Source organism: Pipra filicauda, unplaced genomic scaffold, assembly GCF_003945595.2.
Source record: "Pipra filicauda isolate LSUMZ 115617 unplaced genomic scaffold, ASM394559v2 scaffold87_size3191425_pilon, whole genome shotgun sequence".
NCBI lineage: Eukaryota > Metazoa > Chordata > Aves > Passeriformes > Pipridae > Pipra > Pipra filicauda.
In genome coordinates, this window is record NW_024105064.1 from 2598935 (window position 1) to 2616156 (window position 17222).

At 46.7% G+C, this 17222-nt stretch overlaps 3 protein-coding genes and 1 long non-coding RNA gene across 8 annotated transcripts in view; 2 read left to right on the forward strand and 2 right to left on the reverse strand.

Annotated features, from left to right (window-relative positions):
* LOC113991941 overlaps positions 1 to 4705 on the reverse strand; it is a 95945-nt gene extending 91240 nt beyond the window's left edge. For 3 of the 4 annotated variants that reach the window (XR_005567081.1, XR_005567080.1, XR_003542110.2), the window contains exons 1-2: positions 4619 to 4705; positions 3653 to 3719 (exon numbers count right to left, since the gene is read on the reverse strand). This is a non-coding gene — a long non-coding RNA (uncharacterized LOC113991941). Of the gene's footprint in view, positions 1 to 3652; positions 3720 to 4474 lie in introns of all 4 variants that reach the window. The other variant, XR_005567079.1, reaches the window with a different exon arrangement.
* A 314-nt stretch (positions 4706 to 5019) lies between these two features.
* RER1 (retention in endoplasmic reticulum sorting receptor 1) lies at positions 5020 to 12096 on the forward strand. Of its 2 annotated transcripts, none has more exons than XM_039390871.1 (7): positions 5020 to 5177; positions 8186 to 8271; positions 8785 to 8889; positions 9338 to 9437; positions 9925 to 10003; positions 10110 to 10245; positions 11003 to 12096. In XM_039390871.1, the coding sequence occupies exons 2-7, from the start codon at positions 8191 to 8193 to the stop codon at positions 11090 to 11092; spliced, it is 591 nt and encodes a 196-aa protein (XP_039246805.1). In that variant the 5' UTR covers positions 5020 to 5177; positions 8186 to 8190; the 3' UTR covers positions 11093 to 12096. The 2 variants fall into 2 exon arrangements, with proteins under 2 accessions (XP_039246805.1, XP_027584567.1); XM_027728766.2 differs by having other exon boundaries at positions 5021 to 5222.
* A 517-nt stretch (positions 12097 to 12613) lies between these two features.
* PEX10 (peroxisomal biogenesis factor 10) lies at positions 12614 to 15873 on the reverse strand. The gene is made up of 6 exons (XM_027728764.2): positions 15733 to 15873; positions 15553 to 15633; positions 14710 to 15116; positions 13863 to 14038; positions 13434 to 13569; positions 12614 to 12982 (listed from the first exon to the last, which is right to left on the reverse strand). The coding sequence occupies exons 1-6, from the start codon at positions 15836 to 15838 to the stop codon at positions 12911 to 12913; spliced, it is 978 nt and encodes a 325-aa protein (XP_027584565.1). The 5' UTR covers positions 15839 to 15873; the 3' UTR covers positions 12614 to 12910.
* Positions 15874 to 17036: 1163 nt separating this feature from the next.
* The window catches only part of PLCH2 (phospholipase C eta 2), a 71174-nt gene continuing 70988 nt past the window's right edge, over positions 17037 to 17222 (forward strand). Inside the window, exon 1 of the mRNA XM_027728747.2 lies at positions 17037 to 17125. The gene's annotated coding sequence lies outside the window, so the exon portion shown is untranslated. The remainder of the gene's footprint in view (positions 17126 to 17222) is intronic.

The window sequence follows — 17222 nt, forward strand, 5'->3', positions numbered from 1 at the left end:
AAGTATGTGTAAAAACCACTCTGCAGCACAGAGCTGGCACTGAACCTTAGTGTGGGTTGTTCCATATCACTGGGAGAGTTCAGAGTCACAACTGGCACAGAAATAATCAGACAGTGGGCAAAGTGCAGTCAAAAGTCCAGGTACGGGAAGTAAAACAACTCAGTAACAAACCTCGCTGGTTTTATGTGGTACTAAATCCTGCTCAGCTGTCAGGCAACATTCTTCCAATGGTAGAGTGCACAAGGAACCAGAGAAGGGGAATATTTCAAATCTGGAGTGGTCATTCTTCTACTAAGTTGGATATTTGGCTTTTTGTGTGGTAACAGCAGAGGTACCAAAAAAGTGCTCCTATAATTCTCTAATGTGTGTGAACCCAGCTGAAGCTCCAGATGGATTTAGTCAAAGTTCTGTTTGCACCTTTAGCAGTTACAGGTGTGCTGGAAGATGACACCAAAGACAGAATACCCTTCTGACACCACGTGCTCCGGTCTATCCCTTCCATCCCCTCAAACCATCCCCAGCAGTTATCCCAGGGGAGCAGGGCTCTTGGGAACTAATGTGCACAGGCTCCACACTCCACTGGCATTCCACAACCTCCTCTGCCTCAGTGGAAGGGACCTTCAAGCAGCAGGCAGCCAGTTATCCAGGGTGTACAAAACAACTGGAAGAGGGTCTAGAAGAGACTCACTGTCACTGGAGCTCTGCCTAAACTACCCATGAAATCACAGGGGCCTTCACTGGGCATCAGCACTGGGGTCCAGCTCCCTGCAGGGAGGGGAAAGGCCAGGGGGTATAAAAGATGCCACCTTTCCCAGAGGTTCCTTCTCACTACCTGGGAAGCACTGTGCCTGCTTTCAATCACTCTGCTGATTGCCTGCTATTAATGTCACTCATCCTCCCAAGTAATTAAGCCACCTCTTTCTTACATGTGCCTTTGTCTCTCCCTGGCACATTTCCTTGTCTAATCCTCTTTTCCAGATGGCATAAGGACGCGGGAGAAGTGTTGCTAAAAGTTGCTTAGCAATGCAACACATGCAAGGGTTGGAAATGCTGACGTCCACACAAGCACTATCTCCCCATCACACATTTCTGCAGAGAGACAAAGGCGTGAACACCCGCAGCGACACCGGGGCCTCCAGGAAAAGAGCCACCGGTGCCCAGAGGGAGCAGGAACAGGGCAAAGGGGAAAGCCCCCAGGCTCCCAGTGATGGGCTGAGTTATGCTGAGGGGGGTTTTGTTTGTCTTGGGTTTTGATTTTCAACGAGAACTGGAAATTCTGCCTTAAACACACCAAAATCCTCGTGTTTTAGCAAGGTCCTGTGTTTTCTGTGATTCCCAGACACGGGATGCCACAGACACAGAGCCACTGCAAGTTACTGAGAGAGACAAAACAGAAAGGGATGTCCCATCCCTGGGAGTGTCCAAGGCCAGGTTGGAAGGGGCTTGGAGCAACCTGGGACAGTGGAAGGTGTCCCTGCCCATGGCAGGGACTGGGACTGGATGAGCTTTAAGGTCCCTTCCCACCCAAACCATTTTGGATTCTATGAAAAGTTCATGACAAACAGGAACTGATGAAGGCAAAGCTGTTTATCAGCAGCTCAGTATCAACCCCAGAAATCCTCCTCTCCTAGGAATCAGTGGTAGGGAATTTGTTCCTGTAACTGCACAGTGTAATTGTGGATTGTTTCTGAACTCCACAGTAAATGTGTTTATATGGAATTTATTTAAACTACAATTAAATGTTATGGGTAATAAATAAGAACATTTAGTACGTGAACTGTAGTAATTTCACAGAGTCACATTATCATATTAATTAATTTCTGCAGCAGCCTATGAAAACAGGTTGGCATGAATCACTTTGTGTTTGAAAAACCTGAGATGTTACAGATTTATTCATCTGAAACAACTACTTCTAAGAAAACAACCAAACAGTAGTAAATTCACTACAGAAATTCACATGCAGCTGTTCAGGGTAGTCTCTTACTAAACAGAATTTAGTGGTGCCCTCAACAAGCAATTAAAATAGAGCTCAACACTTACTAGTGGGGAGACTCATTCAAGGCCCTTATATCAGCAACAGCATTATTTATATTTTTATAACATAAAAATATACATCATTGTATTGCAAGTATAATCATGATCCAGACTTATTGTATCTTCAGATTTCATATTTTCCACTCGCATCCAGCATAATTCAGAGTCACCGAAATTCCAGAAGTTTAAATGATTTGCACCAGAACTGAACCTGGTAACAGGTGCATCCCACAGCAGGGCTCCCTCTGGGGAGGGGCAGCAGCAAACACAGCCAGAACACAGCCAGGGACAGGGGGGAACGCGGCATCTGCTTCCTGGGAGGTGAGGAGACATCACAGAGAGGAAACCCTTTCATGGCAGAAATTAGTGTTTTGCTTCATTAACCTCGGCAAACTTCATTCACGTGTCATTGTTCCCTTTCATTCCCAAATGTGTGCACATACAAATGCAGGAAAACCAGACAGGCCACCACAGGTCACTGGGGTTTGTTCATTTATTTATTTTTAAAAGCAGTTTTCAGGCACTTTGTGCTGTTTCATGTCCCCTACTGTTCAGCTGCAGTGTGTATCTTGCACCTCTTCATAACATTTTTGCCCAATATGAAATCAGCTTTATGGTTAAGCAGGAGATAAATCAGAGCTGTTTGTTATTATTGGGACTCCTCTGTTGACAGCTGTAATTATTGCTTGTTTACTGGACATTTCATCGACCTGAACCTCTGAAGGTTCCCAGACTACAACGTGCTATTAACTGACAGCATCCACTCACTAAAAATTGCCACTTGCCAGACTGATCTAAAAATCCAGCCCTGACACTGCTGCAGCTAAAACTGAGGACAAATTCAGCATTAATGCCATGGTTCAGTCTGCTCTGGACCCCACAGCAGTAATGTTGGGATACCCTGGGGCTCGAAATATTTGCCCGTGTTGTCTTTCCAGCAGATTACTTCAGGATGGCCAAGGTACTGTTTCAGTAAAGGTAAAAAAAAAAACCCCAAAACAAAACAACCAACCCAGATTTTTCCAAAATTCCCACAGTTTTATGCAGTTTTCAAGCATAGAGCTATTTGTAAGATGTCTGGGTACCCTGACTGACCAGCAATAACATCTGACATTCTGACCAGCGAAACAGATTTCAAAATCTCATGTGCAAAGCCTCACGTGGACGAAGCTGACAGAATTCTCAGACCCTTCACTTAAAAATTTGCCCTTTTCTGGGCTGCAAACCAAGGTTTACCATTTCTGTTATGACCAGGTTTGCGTCCCCTGCGCTGCCCAGACACAATTCCTCTAACGACGAGCTTTAAGGTCCCTTCCAACCCAAACCATTCCAGGATTCCCTGACTCTAATCAGCTCTCACATATTTCCAGTTTATTCCACACTATGTGGGCTCACGTTTTGCTGGAAGCATGCCCTGATTTTTGGTGGACTGCAGTGTGCACTGATCCATTACCCCAACGGGTGGGAATGGGCTGGTGTAAACTGGTGTTTATCAAATCCTGTGCACACAAACCCACAGACTGACTGATCACATAGTTTCTATCAGGTTTTCATTGATGACAGCTCATCAAAGCAGGGGAGAGTTAAAATTGCAGAATCCCATGGCTGAATCACTCACCTGCAAGGTGCAGCTCACAGGTTTGTCTTAGATCCTCCCCAGAAAGCTGGTCAGCTCTTCCATAAATCTATGGGAACAGGATAAATAATAAGTAAATAAATAAATAAATAAATAAATAAATCTAACAAGGTTAAAAGGGAACTTTAACCTGTTATTTTGGCTGGAAATAAAAAATATTTATATATTTTTATTGTTTCATGTTATGCCATGTAATTTGAAAGCAGTATGTGGTGAGGGATCACTTGCATCAAGGGGGTGTCTTTTAAGTAATATATAATAATATATATATATATACACATATACGTGTAAATATATAATGTGTGTAAATAGATAAATATGTATTTATTATATATACCTATGGATATATTATATATATATTGTATATTTTTATTAGCATATATAGTAGTATATGATTATTTATCTATATATTGATATATCTACATATTTATATAGTTCTATATAAGTGTAACATTAACATATGTACTAAATAAATAAATATATACCTATATTTGCATAACACAAATATTAGATCAACATTCAGGAGTGTCAGGACTTTTTGTTGTCACTTTTGAGCACATATTGAGTGTAAACTTTAGTCCCAAGTGCTGCAGTGCCAGAGCAGCCTCTGAGCCTGAAGAATTTACGGATTCCGCCCCAAAAGAGGTGCTGGGGAGACGCCCAGTGGTGCCCAGCGGAGGTACAGAACTGCACAGACCAGCCCGTGAGCAGTGAGAGGGGAATAAATGAGGATAAACTGTAATAAATTCGAGGGCCCCCCCCCGTTTGTTTGTCAGTGTTTCTGTGGCAACGGGACAAACCCACCCCAGCGCGTGTGGGGACTTCTTGTGTCACCTCTGTCTCTAGCAACTATTTCTCATCTTCTCCTACTGATTTTCATTCCTAAGCGTTCACGTGTTCATGGAAAAACACACTGAAATCCTTAAAACTTTAAAATCCCTTAAGCACCTTTTCGCCTCATTTCGTGAGGCGGCTCTGCTCGGCCCCGCTCGGGTCGGGCTCGGCTCTGTTCGGCTCCGTTCGGGTTCCGCTCGGGTCGGGCTCCGTTCGGCTGAGCTCGGCTGGGCTCGGTTCAGCTCGGCCCCATTCGGCTCAGTTCGGCAGTTCGGCTTAATTCGGCTGGGCTCGGTTCGGATCGGCTCCGTTCGGGCTCGGCCCGGACCCACCCCGCCCTCTGCCCCGCCCCCCCGCCCGCCGCCGTCCCGCCATTGGCCGCGTGCCCGCGCCCGCCCTCAGTGGCCGCTCCCCATTGGCTGCGCCGGCGCTGGGGGCGGGGCCGGGCGCCCCCTCAGGGCAGCGGGGCGGGCCCGGTCGGCGCTCGGTCCCCACCGGTGCCGCCCCGCCTGTCCCCCGCCCGCTCCCGCCCGCCCTCACGGCCCGCACCGCCCTCCCGCCTCCCCGCCGGGACCGCCTCGCTGCCCCCGGGGCCAACCGCGGGGCCGCACTCGGGCTCGTCCCGCCCCAGCCCCGGAAGCGGAAGCGCGTCCCGACGGTGCCGCCATATCGGGTGTGTGGAGGGGCGGGAGCGGAGGAAGGACCGGCTCGGCCGCCTGTGAGTACTGAGGCCGCCCGGGGCTGAGCGGGGCCGCGGGCGGGCACTGCGGGCCGGGACACCCCTGGGCGGGGGGGCGGAGCCCGGGGCGAGCGGCCCCTCCGGGGTGCGGGGGCTGCGCGGGCTCGGGGCCTCCCGGGGCCTCCCGGGCCGTGTCCCCGCTGTGCCGGCCCCGCTCCAGCCGCTCCCCGCTCGTTGGACCGGGCTGAGCCCAGCCCAGGCCGGGGAAGTCCCCGAGAGCCGCAGGTGCTGCTCGGCTGCTGCCGAACGGATAAAATGAAACAGTGTCTTTTTTTAGCGTGAAAAACCCAACCTGTGCCACCAGCGTGGTCGTGCCCCGTGGCTGTCCATTCACCCTGTTACAGTAAATCACTCGAGTGTGTTGCTCTTCGAAGGTGTTTCCTCTACGAGATAAGGAAGGCTGTGCGAGCAGGAGTGTGGGTTTGCTGCCGGTGTCCTCCGTTTGTATTTTAACTTCAAGAAAAACCTGTCTCATAATCAGAGCTCTCTGGAAATTCGGCACGTCTGTGTGTCACCGCAGACAGTGAATGTTTTAACTGCCCCAGGTTCTGGTTTTGAGCACTCAGCGATCATGTTTGTAGCGACATTACCATAACAATTGTGGTGATAAGGTCATCTATTAAGGTCCTGCTTTCACCTGCCTGGTGTTTTCAGCATGGTTTAGTTTTAGCAGCAGCCTCAGTTTTGCTGGCAGTGACCTATTCACTCGTTTGTTGTATTAATGTGTGACTTTCTGATTGTTAGCTGTGCTGAAGGGTTGTCACAGCTCCTCGTGCTGAACAGTGAATTTATGTTACATCTGTAAGAAAGATGGAGAGAGGCTTTGGACAAGGGCCTGGAGGGACAGGATGAGGGGGAACGGCTTCAAACTGCCAGAGGGCAGGGAGAGATGGGATACTGGGAAGGAATCCTTCCCTGAGATGGGATACTGGGAAGGAATCCTTCCCACCCTGCCAGGGTGGGAGGCCCTGGCACAGGTTGCCCAGAGAAGCTGTGGCTGCCCCAGCCCTGGAAGTGTCCAAGGCCAGGCTGGATGGGGCTTGGAGCAACCTGGGCTGGTGGAAGGTGTCCCTGCCCATGGCAGGGGGTGGAATGGCATGAGATGGTCTTTAAGGTCCCTTCCCACCCAAACCATTCCATGATTACAAAAGGGGGATTGCAACTGGTTATATTAATTATTCCCTTAAACCAATAAACCCCCAGTGTTCTTAACTGTAGAAAGCCCCTCTGCAGTAGAACAGTGTCAGCTGGTTGTGTTTCTTGGGCTGCTCTGGAAGAACGGTGTATTTGAGAAACAGTCATACATAATCACATATAATTTTTTTCACCCAGCGAAATCCCTGCTGCAGCAGAAAGCCTTCAGGAGCCTCACATCTTGATCTTCCACTTGCTCTGCACAGGGTGGCATTTACAACATTGTCACCTTAGGTCTGCCTGTAGCCCATATTTGCTATATTTGGATGTATCTGGACAATTAATTTTGAAAATGTGAGAGTTTTCATTGGTCTCTGGTCAATAGGCTGAATATCTTTTGGTTACAGTCCTTGATACTTCAGGACTTCTAAAAAAAAAAAGAAAACCAAAATAAAGCCCAAAATGATGCTCAGCTGAGAAGGCTGAGTAACTTCTGCCCTGCAGAGAGTGGGGAGAGGAATAATCACTTCCTTTTGCCTGTAGTGGAAAAATCTGTATATTGTATGAGTTTCTATTTGATTCTTTTTTTCTTTTCAGCTCTAGCTTGAATTAAAATGGACTCAGCTCCTGGAGCCTCCTGATGAAACCCCTTAGCTTTTGAAGTGTAGCAGGACTCCTTTTTTTCTACTTCCTAATGATTCCATAGGATGTAGTTTTTGGATGTCTACAGGAAAAATACACAACTTTAAGTTTTTGTGCCTCCCCAGATTGTCCTTGGTCTCGAATTTTCTGCAGCAGTCATTCGTATTGCAGCATCTAAGATGATGTACTGGTTTTTTTATTTATTTATGTTCCACACAGCTTTATTATCCTCTGAGGCTCTTGAGCAGGGCTGAAAGTGCTCCCAGTATCCCAGGGTTACATAGTCCCACCCACAAATGAGGATTCCAGGAAGTAGTGTCAGGGATTGCTTTCGGTGATGTGGCAAAACGTTTCTGTTTAGAATCGAGTTTATTTGGCCTGTACCTCGAAGGGAGCTGTACAACCCAGTTAGGCTTCACTGATAAGGAAAATAAAGCTCTTAAATCGGTGGCAGAAGCGTGGACTGAAAAATAACCCCCTTGGTTAATGTTTTTACTTGAGTTTGGGCCCTTTGACTGCAGTTTTACTCCTGCAGAAAACTTTCCTGCTACTACTCTTGAGCTCTTCGTGCTCAAGAGACAGAGAAAGTTGTTGCCTTCTTTCTGGTGTGAGCAAGGTTCTGGGTTTGGTGCTCTGGCAGAGTCTGAAAGCACTGATGTGCAGTCCTGAACTTCCTTGTTCACTGTCTGGTTACTGAGCACTTAAAATCCAAAGCAGCTTTAAAAAAAAAAAAATGTATATTTAGTTTGATTTTGTTCTTTGCTTTTAGAGACTGAGGGGGCAGGAGGGAGGTGCTGCAGGTCATGTCTCACCATTTAGATGTTGGAACTCAGCCTCTGCCTTAGCAAGGGGATGTCCAACCAGCCTCCTTCCTGCATTTCTCTATGGGTTTCTTTATTTCCCTCCCAGAATGGACTGCATCCTGTCTTGCCTTTGTAAAACACCCTGTTCTTTGCTGTCTTGGACAATTACTTTAGGAAAAATTTAATTCATTTTTGCATAAGTGTCCCCTCTTTGAGAATACTTCGTTCAAAATACTTGTTTCGAACAGTGCAAGCCAAAAGAACATTGTGTGTAAATGCTGGTTCAGAGAATGTGCTTTAAAGCTTTCTGAGCTCAGATTTTGGGTCTCAGTGTTCCCTGTGTCCCATGTTTTGTTTCCACAGCCACCATGTCAGAAGGGGACAGCATTGGGGAGTCTGTGCATGGAAAACCCTCCGTGGTCTATAGGTTTTTCTCAAGACTTGGACAGGTTGGTTTGGGGAAGGATTTTTCTGACTGCTTTAGGAGTAGATCTCACTGTGGCTCCTTAAGCTCATTACTTTTTTGGATGAGTTGTTAAAATGCTAAAATCTTCAGATTTCTTCTGAAGCTTTTAAAAACTGATAAATATTATTACACGTAGCTTACTGGAATGTTTAAGGGGTGTATGTGTGACATTGCACAGTGAAAATATATGTTGTCAAAAACAAGGAGTGACTTCAGATTTCAGGTCAAATTCGTCTTAAGGAAAGTAACTTGCATGAGATACAGAAATATTAAATTGCTGTACAATGCCCCAAGCATTAGGGGTTTCATAAAAACACGGAACTTTTCAAAGTACAGTTATGTGTGATTCAGTTTATTCATGAAGAATACAGATATTTCACGTTACTGCCCTTCCCAAAATAGTCTTCCCAAAGGCTTCTCTGTGCCAGTGCTGCCCTGTAATGAACTGTGCTCATTGTGCCTCCTGTATTTCACATGTCCCTTTGTCTCCTCCCAGATCTACCAGTCCTGGTTAGACAAATCCACCCCCTACACCGCCGTGCGATGGATTGTAACGCTGGGGCTGAGCTTTATCTACATGATTAGAGTTTATTTACTGCAGGTGAGCACTGCACTTACTGCCAAGAGGTTTTTACTTATCACTCCTGGCCTGTGTTTCCTGTTAAGAGTATTTTTGAAGTGTGGTGTTACTTTAGAACCACGTGTGGTGTCTTATAGCTCATGGTAGAAGGTAAATTGGATAACCTGAAGAGAGAGCAGCTCTTGTGTACATGAGGGATTTGCACTCCTCTTGTGTTCTAAGACTTGTTTTGATAGGTGAGAATTGTTAATATTTTTATGTAATATTGTTAATATTGTCAGAATTGTTAATATTTTTATTTTTGTGTTGTTAATATTCTAGTCCAGAAACCTTTCAGTTAAGGTGAGGAGGTAGAAAAGCTTCTCAAGGAAGCAAAGAACCCAGGTTGTTTAATCTTGTTAAAAAAGAAGTATCAGCAAATGTCTTTCATGCAGATTTTAACTGTGGCTGTTCTCCCCTCCCTGTGCAGGGTTGGTACATTGTGACATATGCCTTGGGAATCTACCACCTAAACCTCTTCATAGCTTTCCTGTCGCCAAAGGTAGACCCCTCTCTAATGGAAGACTCAGGTATGATGAACAGTTCATTTTGCCACAGTTCAGAACTTAGCCAAGCTTCCAGATCCCTTGGGCTGATGAAGTCTGTAAAGATGTGCAATGTCAGCAGGACGTTGTATTTTTTAGACTTGGAAAAAATCTGTGCAGCTTCACATCAAGAGTTACCATAAAATTTGTCCTCTCTTACGTGGGACTTGAACATATCCCATATTGTATTAGTTTTCTGTGTTCTGAAAGGAGCTTTATGTGACTTAAATTCTCCCCATAGTGACCTGGCACTCATTTCTGTTCCTTATTTTCTTTTGGGGAATCAGTGCTTAGTTACATTAAACTGTAACTGGGATCTAAGTGTAGCAGTGGAAATTGGGTGTGGATTCATTTTGTGATTTTTTTAGGGTTTTTTTTAAGATAAAAAGTAAAAAAAAATTCAGGAGTCTGAATAGTGTGGAAAGCTACTGTGAGGGGGTTTGTGGTTTGGTTTTTTCCCTGTTATTTTCAGATGATGGTCCTTCCTTACCTACAAGGCAAAACGAAGAATTTCGGCCTTTCATTAGAAGGCTCCCAGAATTCAAATTCTGGTGAGTGGATCCGTCTGCCCGTGCTCTGGCTCTGAAAAATACAAATACCTGCCTCTAAGGAGTGGTAGCTGGGCTCGAAGGATTGATTGTGGCTGTTGTTTTCCAGGCACTCTGCCACTAAAGGAATCCTGGTTGCCATGGCGTGTACGTTCTTCGAGGCTTTCAACGTGCCTGTGTTCTGGCCCATCCTGGTGATGTACTTCATCATGCTCTTCTGCATCACTATGAAGAGGCAAATCAAGGTAACTCCCCAGCAACAGGGAGCAGCTGTTGTGGGGGCAGGAGGTGCAGCTTTGTTCCAGCCTGGCCATGCCCTTGGTGGGAAATGTGCTGCACACACTCGTGGTCCTGCAGCAACTCCAGCAGCCAGCACCTGGACAGGAGTTGTTTGTGCTGTACATCTGCAGCACTGAGCAGCTTTTATTCTCACTTTCAAAAGGTTTTGATTTTAGAATGCAAGATCAGGTCTTTATGCAGGTTCTCATCCACTTCCTGTCCTAACTGTGGCTATTTTTAATGAAGAGGTGTGGTACAATCTCTGATGGGTGAAAAGGGAAGTTCTGACAAGTTGGTGCAAGAAAGTAGGTGAGGGAAAGAGGAAGCAGAACAGAGACAACTCATCCTGACCATTTTAACAAGTTTACTTATGGTTTGTTGGCATTTTAAAAAGCTATTTTTTTTTCCCAGACATTCAGAATTTTGGATAGAAACTGTGATTTGAGTGGGAAATTTAAGATTAAAGGGTAGTAAAGAATTAGTTCCTCTGTGGTCCCTCAGTCAGTGACCTTCACTGTACTGTATGAGTTGTTGGGTACACCCAGATTTGAGATTTGTGAGGCTGATCTCATACACCTGTTTGGATTTAAACTGGTGTAGGATTAGCTATTTCATTACCTTTACTAAGAACTGCCTTCCTAGGGGACGACGTGCATTATAAAACATTTTGTCTAAATATTCCCCAAGTTTCTTGCCTCAACACTTGATGTTTTCTCTTTGCAGCACATGATAAAGTACAGATATATACCCTTCACACACGGCAAGAGGAAATACAAAGGGAAGGAGGATGTGGGGAAGACCTTTGCCAGCTAGAGGGAGCAACACCCTGCTGACCAGTTCTACTGCTCACTAAAGGAACGATTTTGAGCCATTGTAACAATGCCTTTTTTCTTCATAAAATGATTAACAGAGTGGTGACAAAGCAGTTGAATTTTCATTTTACGAGGATCTTGCTATTTTTATCTGAAGTATCAGCTCAGTTTCTTGAGGAAACTGGCATTCTAACCAAATTGCATTGAGTTTATTCTCTTTTTGGAAGAAGTTGGAGAAACTTTGGATAATCCCACGGATCTGGGATAACGTATTCCTTTCAAGATCCATTGCACTGGAGAGGTTAATGGCCTAGAGCTGGATGTTTTTACGTAGTTCTCCTGCTCACCATCACCCTGAAGTGCTGGGCACATCTGTGGAGGAAAGTGTAAGCTGGCACACGTGATGCTGTTTTCTGCTTCGGGGCCGTGTGCTGTTCTCATAGAAACCTTCAGTAGACTTAAATAGCTGCAGAACTTAAGCCAGTTTCCTAAATGCATGGTATTACTGAGTTATAACCCAATAGGTAGGAATAAGAAATCTACTAAATTATGGGTTTGCAGTAGGGGAAAAAAATACTCATTTAGCTTCTAAAGCAACTCGTTTGTGTTGGGTTTCAATGCCAGTTTCACTGTTCCATCGCCGAGCAGATGCTAAAATTGGGCTCTTTCGTGATGACTCAGAACTTTGTTCAAACTCTTATCACAATTTCCTTTGAGGACCTGGAATTATAAAAATATATATTTTAATTGTTCTTAGTTGGAGTTTCTTTCGTACTTAATGGTTTCATGAATAATTTAAGCTGATTTCATGCAGCCCCACAGAAAGTACCCAAACTGGCCAGAACAGACAGTGGTGGGGGTTTTAACACAGATTTTCATTTTATAAGGGGGGGGGGGAATAAGACATAAATGACCTGCATGTAAACTTTTTCATGTGATACGACTGCAGTTTTATTAAGTGACTTTTTAATTCCAAAATTTATTAAAAGACAGTGTTCCCCTTTACTTGTTCTCTATCTTTATATACATCTATTGATCTAACAGCATTTATGGCTCCTTTTCAGTAATGGTTACCCTCAACTTACCTTCATGCAATGCCTTTTCCAACTCCTCAGGGACCATTCACTTGCAGAAGGTAGGAAAAGATCAGCTTTTTGAAGATTCTGAATGGAGAACAGTGGCAGCTTCAACAGACACCTAATTGGGAAATAGATGTAGGCACCTTTTCCTCTGGTTTTGTCAAGTGAAGTCTTTGTGGAGCTCTGGAATTCAGCAGTCCTGGGAACATGACAGGTAGTTTTAGCTCACATTGACCCGCTGCTTTCTGTTTGTTTGCATGTGTTTGTTTTATTAGCAGTGTGGAAACTAGGAATGTAAACACTTAAAATTATGGAAACAGGATCCAGATCAGGCCTTATAAAAGCACCAGTCGTGGATGTGGTTTGTTGCCTAAAAACGTGAAAGCCCTGACTTGGAGAAGCTGTTTTCAGGCTTGCTGGAGTTTCTGAATAATATGGACAAATCAGGGAGAAAACCAGGACGTTTATTAGTATTAAAATTCCCAACTGGGATGACTCCTTCTGAACAGCTGAGTGTTAACAACACTTTTTAGAAACACATTTTTATATGGTCAGGAACCGTGTCCACAGAGACAGAAGGCTAGAGGCAGAGAGGGCTTTATTTGCAACCCAGGACTGAAGTGCCACCTTGCCATGGGCATTTCCAGGTCCTTGAAGCCTTTCCTTGGCCCAGCTGGGGTTGTGTGGCAAGTACAGAGTGGGAGCTGAGGCCCTGTCAGGGCCCAGGACGGGTTTGTCCTTCACAGCTGGTAGTGCCGTAGGTAGATCAGCTTCTGGGGATGGAACTTCTCTCTGCACAGCGGGCACTCTGCCTGCAGAAAAGAGATCAGATACAGGACATACCAAATAGTTCTACTGAAAAGTTTAAAGACATCCAAATATAACTTCAGCTACTTTTAGAAAATAACCAGCATCCAAAATTCACAAACCATTTTTTCAGTCCCGTTTGTGGTACGAGCTTTTGCCACATAAAGCACTCTGAGCTGGCCCAGTTTAAGCTGCTCAGCTTATTTATATATTATTTAAATGTATTTATAAATATATTTTATGTATTTATAAATATATTTTATATATTTATAAACACAATTCCCCTATTTATAAATGTTTACATGTAACCTTTACAATGTAATGCTGGTCGTTCTGTTTCAGTAAATATGTCCTGGTAACTCTGGGTGCCTCAGTGAGGGAAGGGGTTCGACCAGCCAGGCTGAGGGGGGTTTTCAGGTGGAGATTTCAGCAGTGTGTGCCTGTCCCTGCACTCACCCTGGTGTTGCACCAGGCAGTGATGCACTCCCAGCAGAAGAGGTGCCCGCAGGGGGTGGCCGTGCTGTGCCTCCGCTCCTCCAAGCACAGGGTGCAGCGGGACTGGCGCCCAGGAGCCTTGTCCTTGCTCGTGTTTCTAATGAACAGAGTCACAGGTTAATGATGCAGCCTGCCTGGAGGAGATAGTTGGTAACACCATCCTAAAGTAACCACCATCTTCAAGTATTAACCCTTGCTCAGAATCACCAAAGCATGAAAACTAAGAGATGCTTAAAACAGCTAGGAATTAACTTTGCTAATTAATTAAACATAACATCAAGTTCTAACTTAAATCAGTGTGTCAGTCCCGTGTTCCCCCTGTCCATGGCAGCTCTGCCATTCCCACCACTGCTCCCCCCTCTTTCCTAGTAAGTAAAAACCACCTCTCACTTCTGGTGGGCGAGGTTGCGGTGCAGCTTCCACTCCTGCCTCGCCCTCTGCCTCTGTTTGAAGCTGTACACCTGAACTCCAATGGTCAGCAGGAGATGGAAGAGGGAAATTATTCCAAGGAACTTGTAACTTGTCCGGACACTCTGATCTTCTCCCTGCAGTCCTCCAAAATGCAGCTGTGGGATTCACAGAAACAGAGATGTGGTTTTATGAAACCATTCCCTCCCCTTTCAATAAACTTGATTTGGGATTCTCATTTCTGTCCAAAAAATTCACATGTTTGTAGGGCTTCTCAAGCTGCTGTGTCTGAGGAGGTCTGATCACCTTCAGTCAGCCTGGATTTAGCTGCTGGCTATGCAGGATCAGTTGTGTGTCTGTCCATCAAAACTGCAGCTTTAATTGTTTTGATTTTCTTGTGTCACTGAGCAAACAGTCAGACACCTCTTTTCCACACCAACACTGGGAATTGTTGAGGAGTCTTGTGTCTATAGGCATTTCTGGGCCAGTGGCTGATGGTTTTTTTTGCAAAGATACAAAATTAAGCTCTTTTTACAGAAAAATGCTCTATAAATGTGCACTGGTTTTTGTTCAGAACTATATTTCAGTATTTCCTGCGGGTTTATTAAGTCCCTTCTCACTTTTGGTGTGTTTGTGGCAGACACACTGAAGTTACACAGGGTCATTCAAATTTATTACCCGTAACCTCTCGACTGCAGGGATGCAAAAAACTTCCCTCCCATTATGATCACCCACAGCCAAATCCCTATCCCTGTGGCATCCCAGGAGAGGCCACAGCAGGGCTGTGGACACCACATCACACACACGAGACCAGGACCACGTCACTCACATACGAGATGCCCGCGACCCTTTTCGAGAGGTGGTAGAAGGTGCCGTGGATGTAGAACAGCGCCAGGTGGAGCCGGTGCAGCAGGGGGATGGATTGTTTCAGGACATACACAGCTTGGGAGGCTGTTTTCCTCTGCTGCTCCGGGAGCTGCCCCAGCCGCCTGCGGATCCAGCTGCGCAGGAAGGTCCTGCTGGGCAGTGCCGGTGTGGGGCCGCTCCCGGGGCTCCGGGACTCCTCACCCTCCTCCTGCAGCTCGTGCTCCAGGTGCAGCAGGGCCTTCTCCAGGCAGTAGGGCACCACGGTGTGCAGGGAGATGAAGGTGGCCCGGCGGAGCAGAGAAGGCACCTTCTTCCTGCTGGGGTCGACCTGAATGATGTTCACGTACTCCTCGCCCAGAGTCTGATACCCTGGATAAATGTGCAACAGAGACCAGGGTGAGATGGCAACTGCAGGATCCGTCTGTGGGGACAGGCTGCTCAGCTCACAGCTCAGCAGGCTTTGCACTCTGAGAAATAATTGCATTTTTTCGTGTTTAACAAGTGTTTTGGTTACATCAGCATCTGCAGCATCAGTATCAGCAGCGGATGGAGGACTAAAGCGGGGTACCTGTCATGGTGTCAGACAGGCCTTTTGTAAAAAGCTTTTGCTTTTAGAAGAACATGAATTTGTGCTGATAAAGTGCTTGGACAGTTTAGTGGTTTCCTGTTTAATAAAAGGTGTTCTAACAAACCCCCTCATTAAAGAGAACCGAGGAGCAGCCTCAGCAGGTGATCCCCAGCACAGCCGCTGTCACGTATTGGGAGAAACGACAGAGAAATGATAAAAACTGGTAGCAAAGGTTACCTGAGAGCGTGGTGAGCACGAAATAGGCCACATCGGAGAGCAGCTCCACCTCCCGCCGCCACTGCAGCCACGGCCGGGCACCTGCGGGACGGGGCCGCTGTCACCGCACCCCTGCGACCCGGGCGCTGCTCCCGGGCGCGGCACCAGCCCCCTCGCCCCCTCCGCCCCCCCGGGCATTACCCGCCAGCCCCCGCAGCGCGGTGCCGGCCCCGCTGCGCAGCCCGGCCCGGTACAGCTCGTCCTTCTGCCCGCCCCGCACCAGCCGCGCCGGGCCCGCCGCCGCCATCGCCCCCCGCGCGGACGGACACGGCACGCGGCCCCAGCGGCGGCGGCACCGCGGCACCCCCGGCACGGGCGGAGCGCCCGCGCGCCGCGCAGGGATATCGCGTCACCGCGGCGGCGTGAGGGGGCGGGAAAAGGGCGGGAAAAGGGGAGGGGAAAAGGGAGGGGAAAGGGGAGGGGAAAAGGGGGAAAGGGGAGGGGAAAGGGGAAAGAAAAAGGGGAGGGGAAAAGGGGGAAAGGGGAAAGAAAAAGGGGAGGGGGAGAGGAAAAGGGGGAAAGGGGAGAGAAAAGAGGGAGAGGGAAAAGGAAAAGGAGGGGAAAAGGAGAGAAGAAAGGGGAAAGGGAGGGGAAGGGGCACCGGGGCCACCTAACACAGGGTAAGGGAAGTGTGAGGTGTGAGGTGTCTCAAAGCGCAGCTCCCGAGGGCTCCCACGGACAGTCCCGCTGGGAGCGGCACAAACTGCGCTGGGGGCGGTTCCCTCCTGTAGGACGGTTCCCTCCTGTAGGACGGTTCCCTCCTGTAGGATGGTTCCCTCCGCAGCTGTAGCAGCGATGGAATCAAGGGCAAGCGCTGGGGCCTTTCATGTAGCGCAACAATAGAGGGCGCGCCTGCATAAGGAAAAACCCCGCGGGAAAGGGGCTCTGGAATGGGACGGTCCCACGGTAACTTTCGAGGATCTGCTGCGTCCCAAAAGTAAGAGACTTGAAGCTGCCACCCTAAGCGACAACATTAAAAAAAAAAAAAATACAGAATTAAAATTAGTTGACCAATCCTTGAATAATTTTGTTCGGAATTCCAGTTCGTTCCCAGGTGTTTCGGTGTTCGTGGTTTCCACGGTGCCTCTCACGTGTCTCAATTGTTGAGAAAAATACCAAACATGGGAAGAGTGTGATTGAAATTAGAGCACTCGATAACTTTTCTCACCACAAAAATATTGGTTGCTATTTCGACAGGCAGAACAAGAAGTGCATCCCGACCACGGTTTCATTTTGCTGCTGACTTATCTTAGGGCTAGATCCAGGTTGTGAACACTTGTTAGAGGAGTCGACCCTTGTGCTAGGCATTTGTTCTCTGTATGAGAGAGAGGTGTTTTATTAAGTGGGCAGGGTACATATTTATTGCTGTTTTATTGAGGTGGGTGAATATTGTGTTCTCATTTCATAGGTCAAGAAAGCAAAGAAGAGCTTGAGAGCTTTTTTTTTTTCCAAAGCTGAAATCCTGGCTAATGACCACTTAACTATTAGATTGGAAACCATTTATGAAGCTGAAGACAAGTTCAGGCATCTGAAGGTCAGATTTTCACTCCTTAAAAGTTTGTTATTTGGGGGGGGGTTGTGTGGTAAATGACACTCTATTTCTTTTTGGTGGAGTTAGTTATTTTTAACAG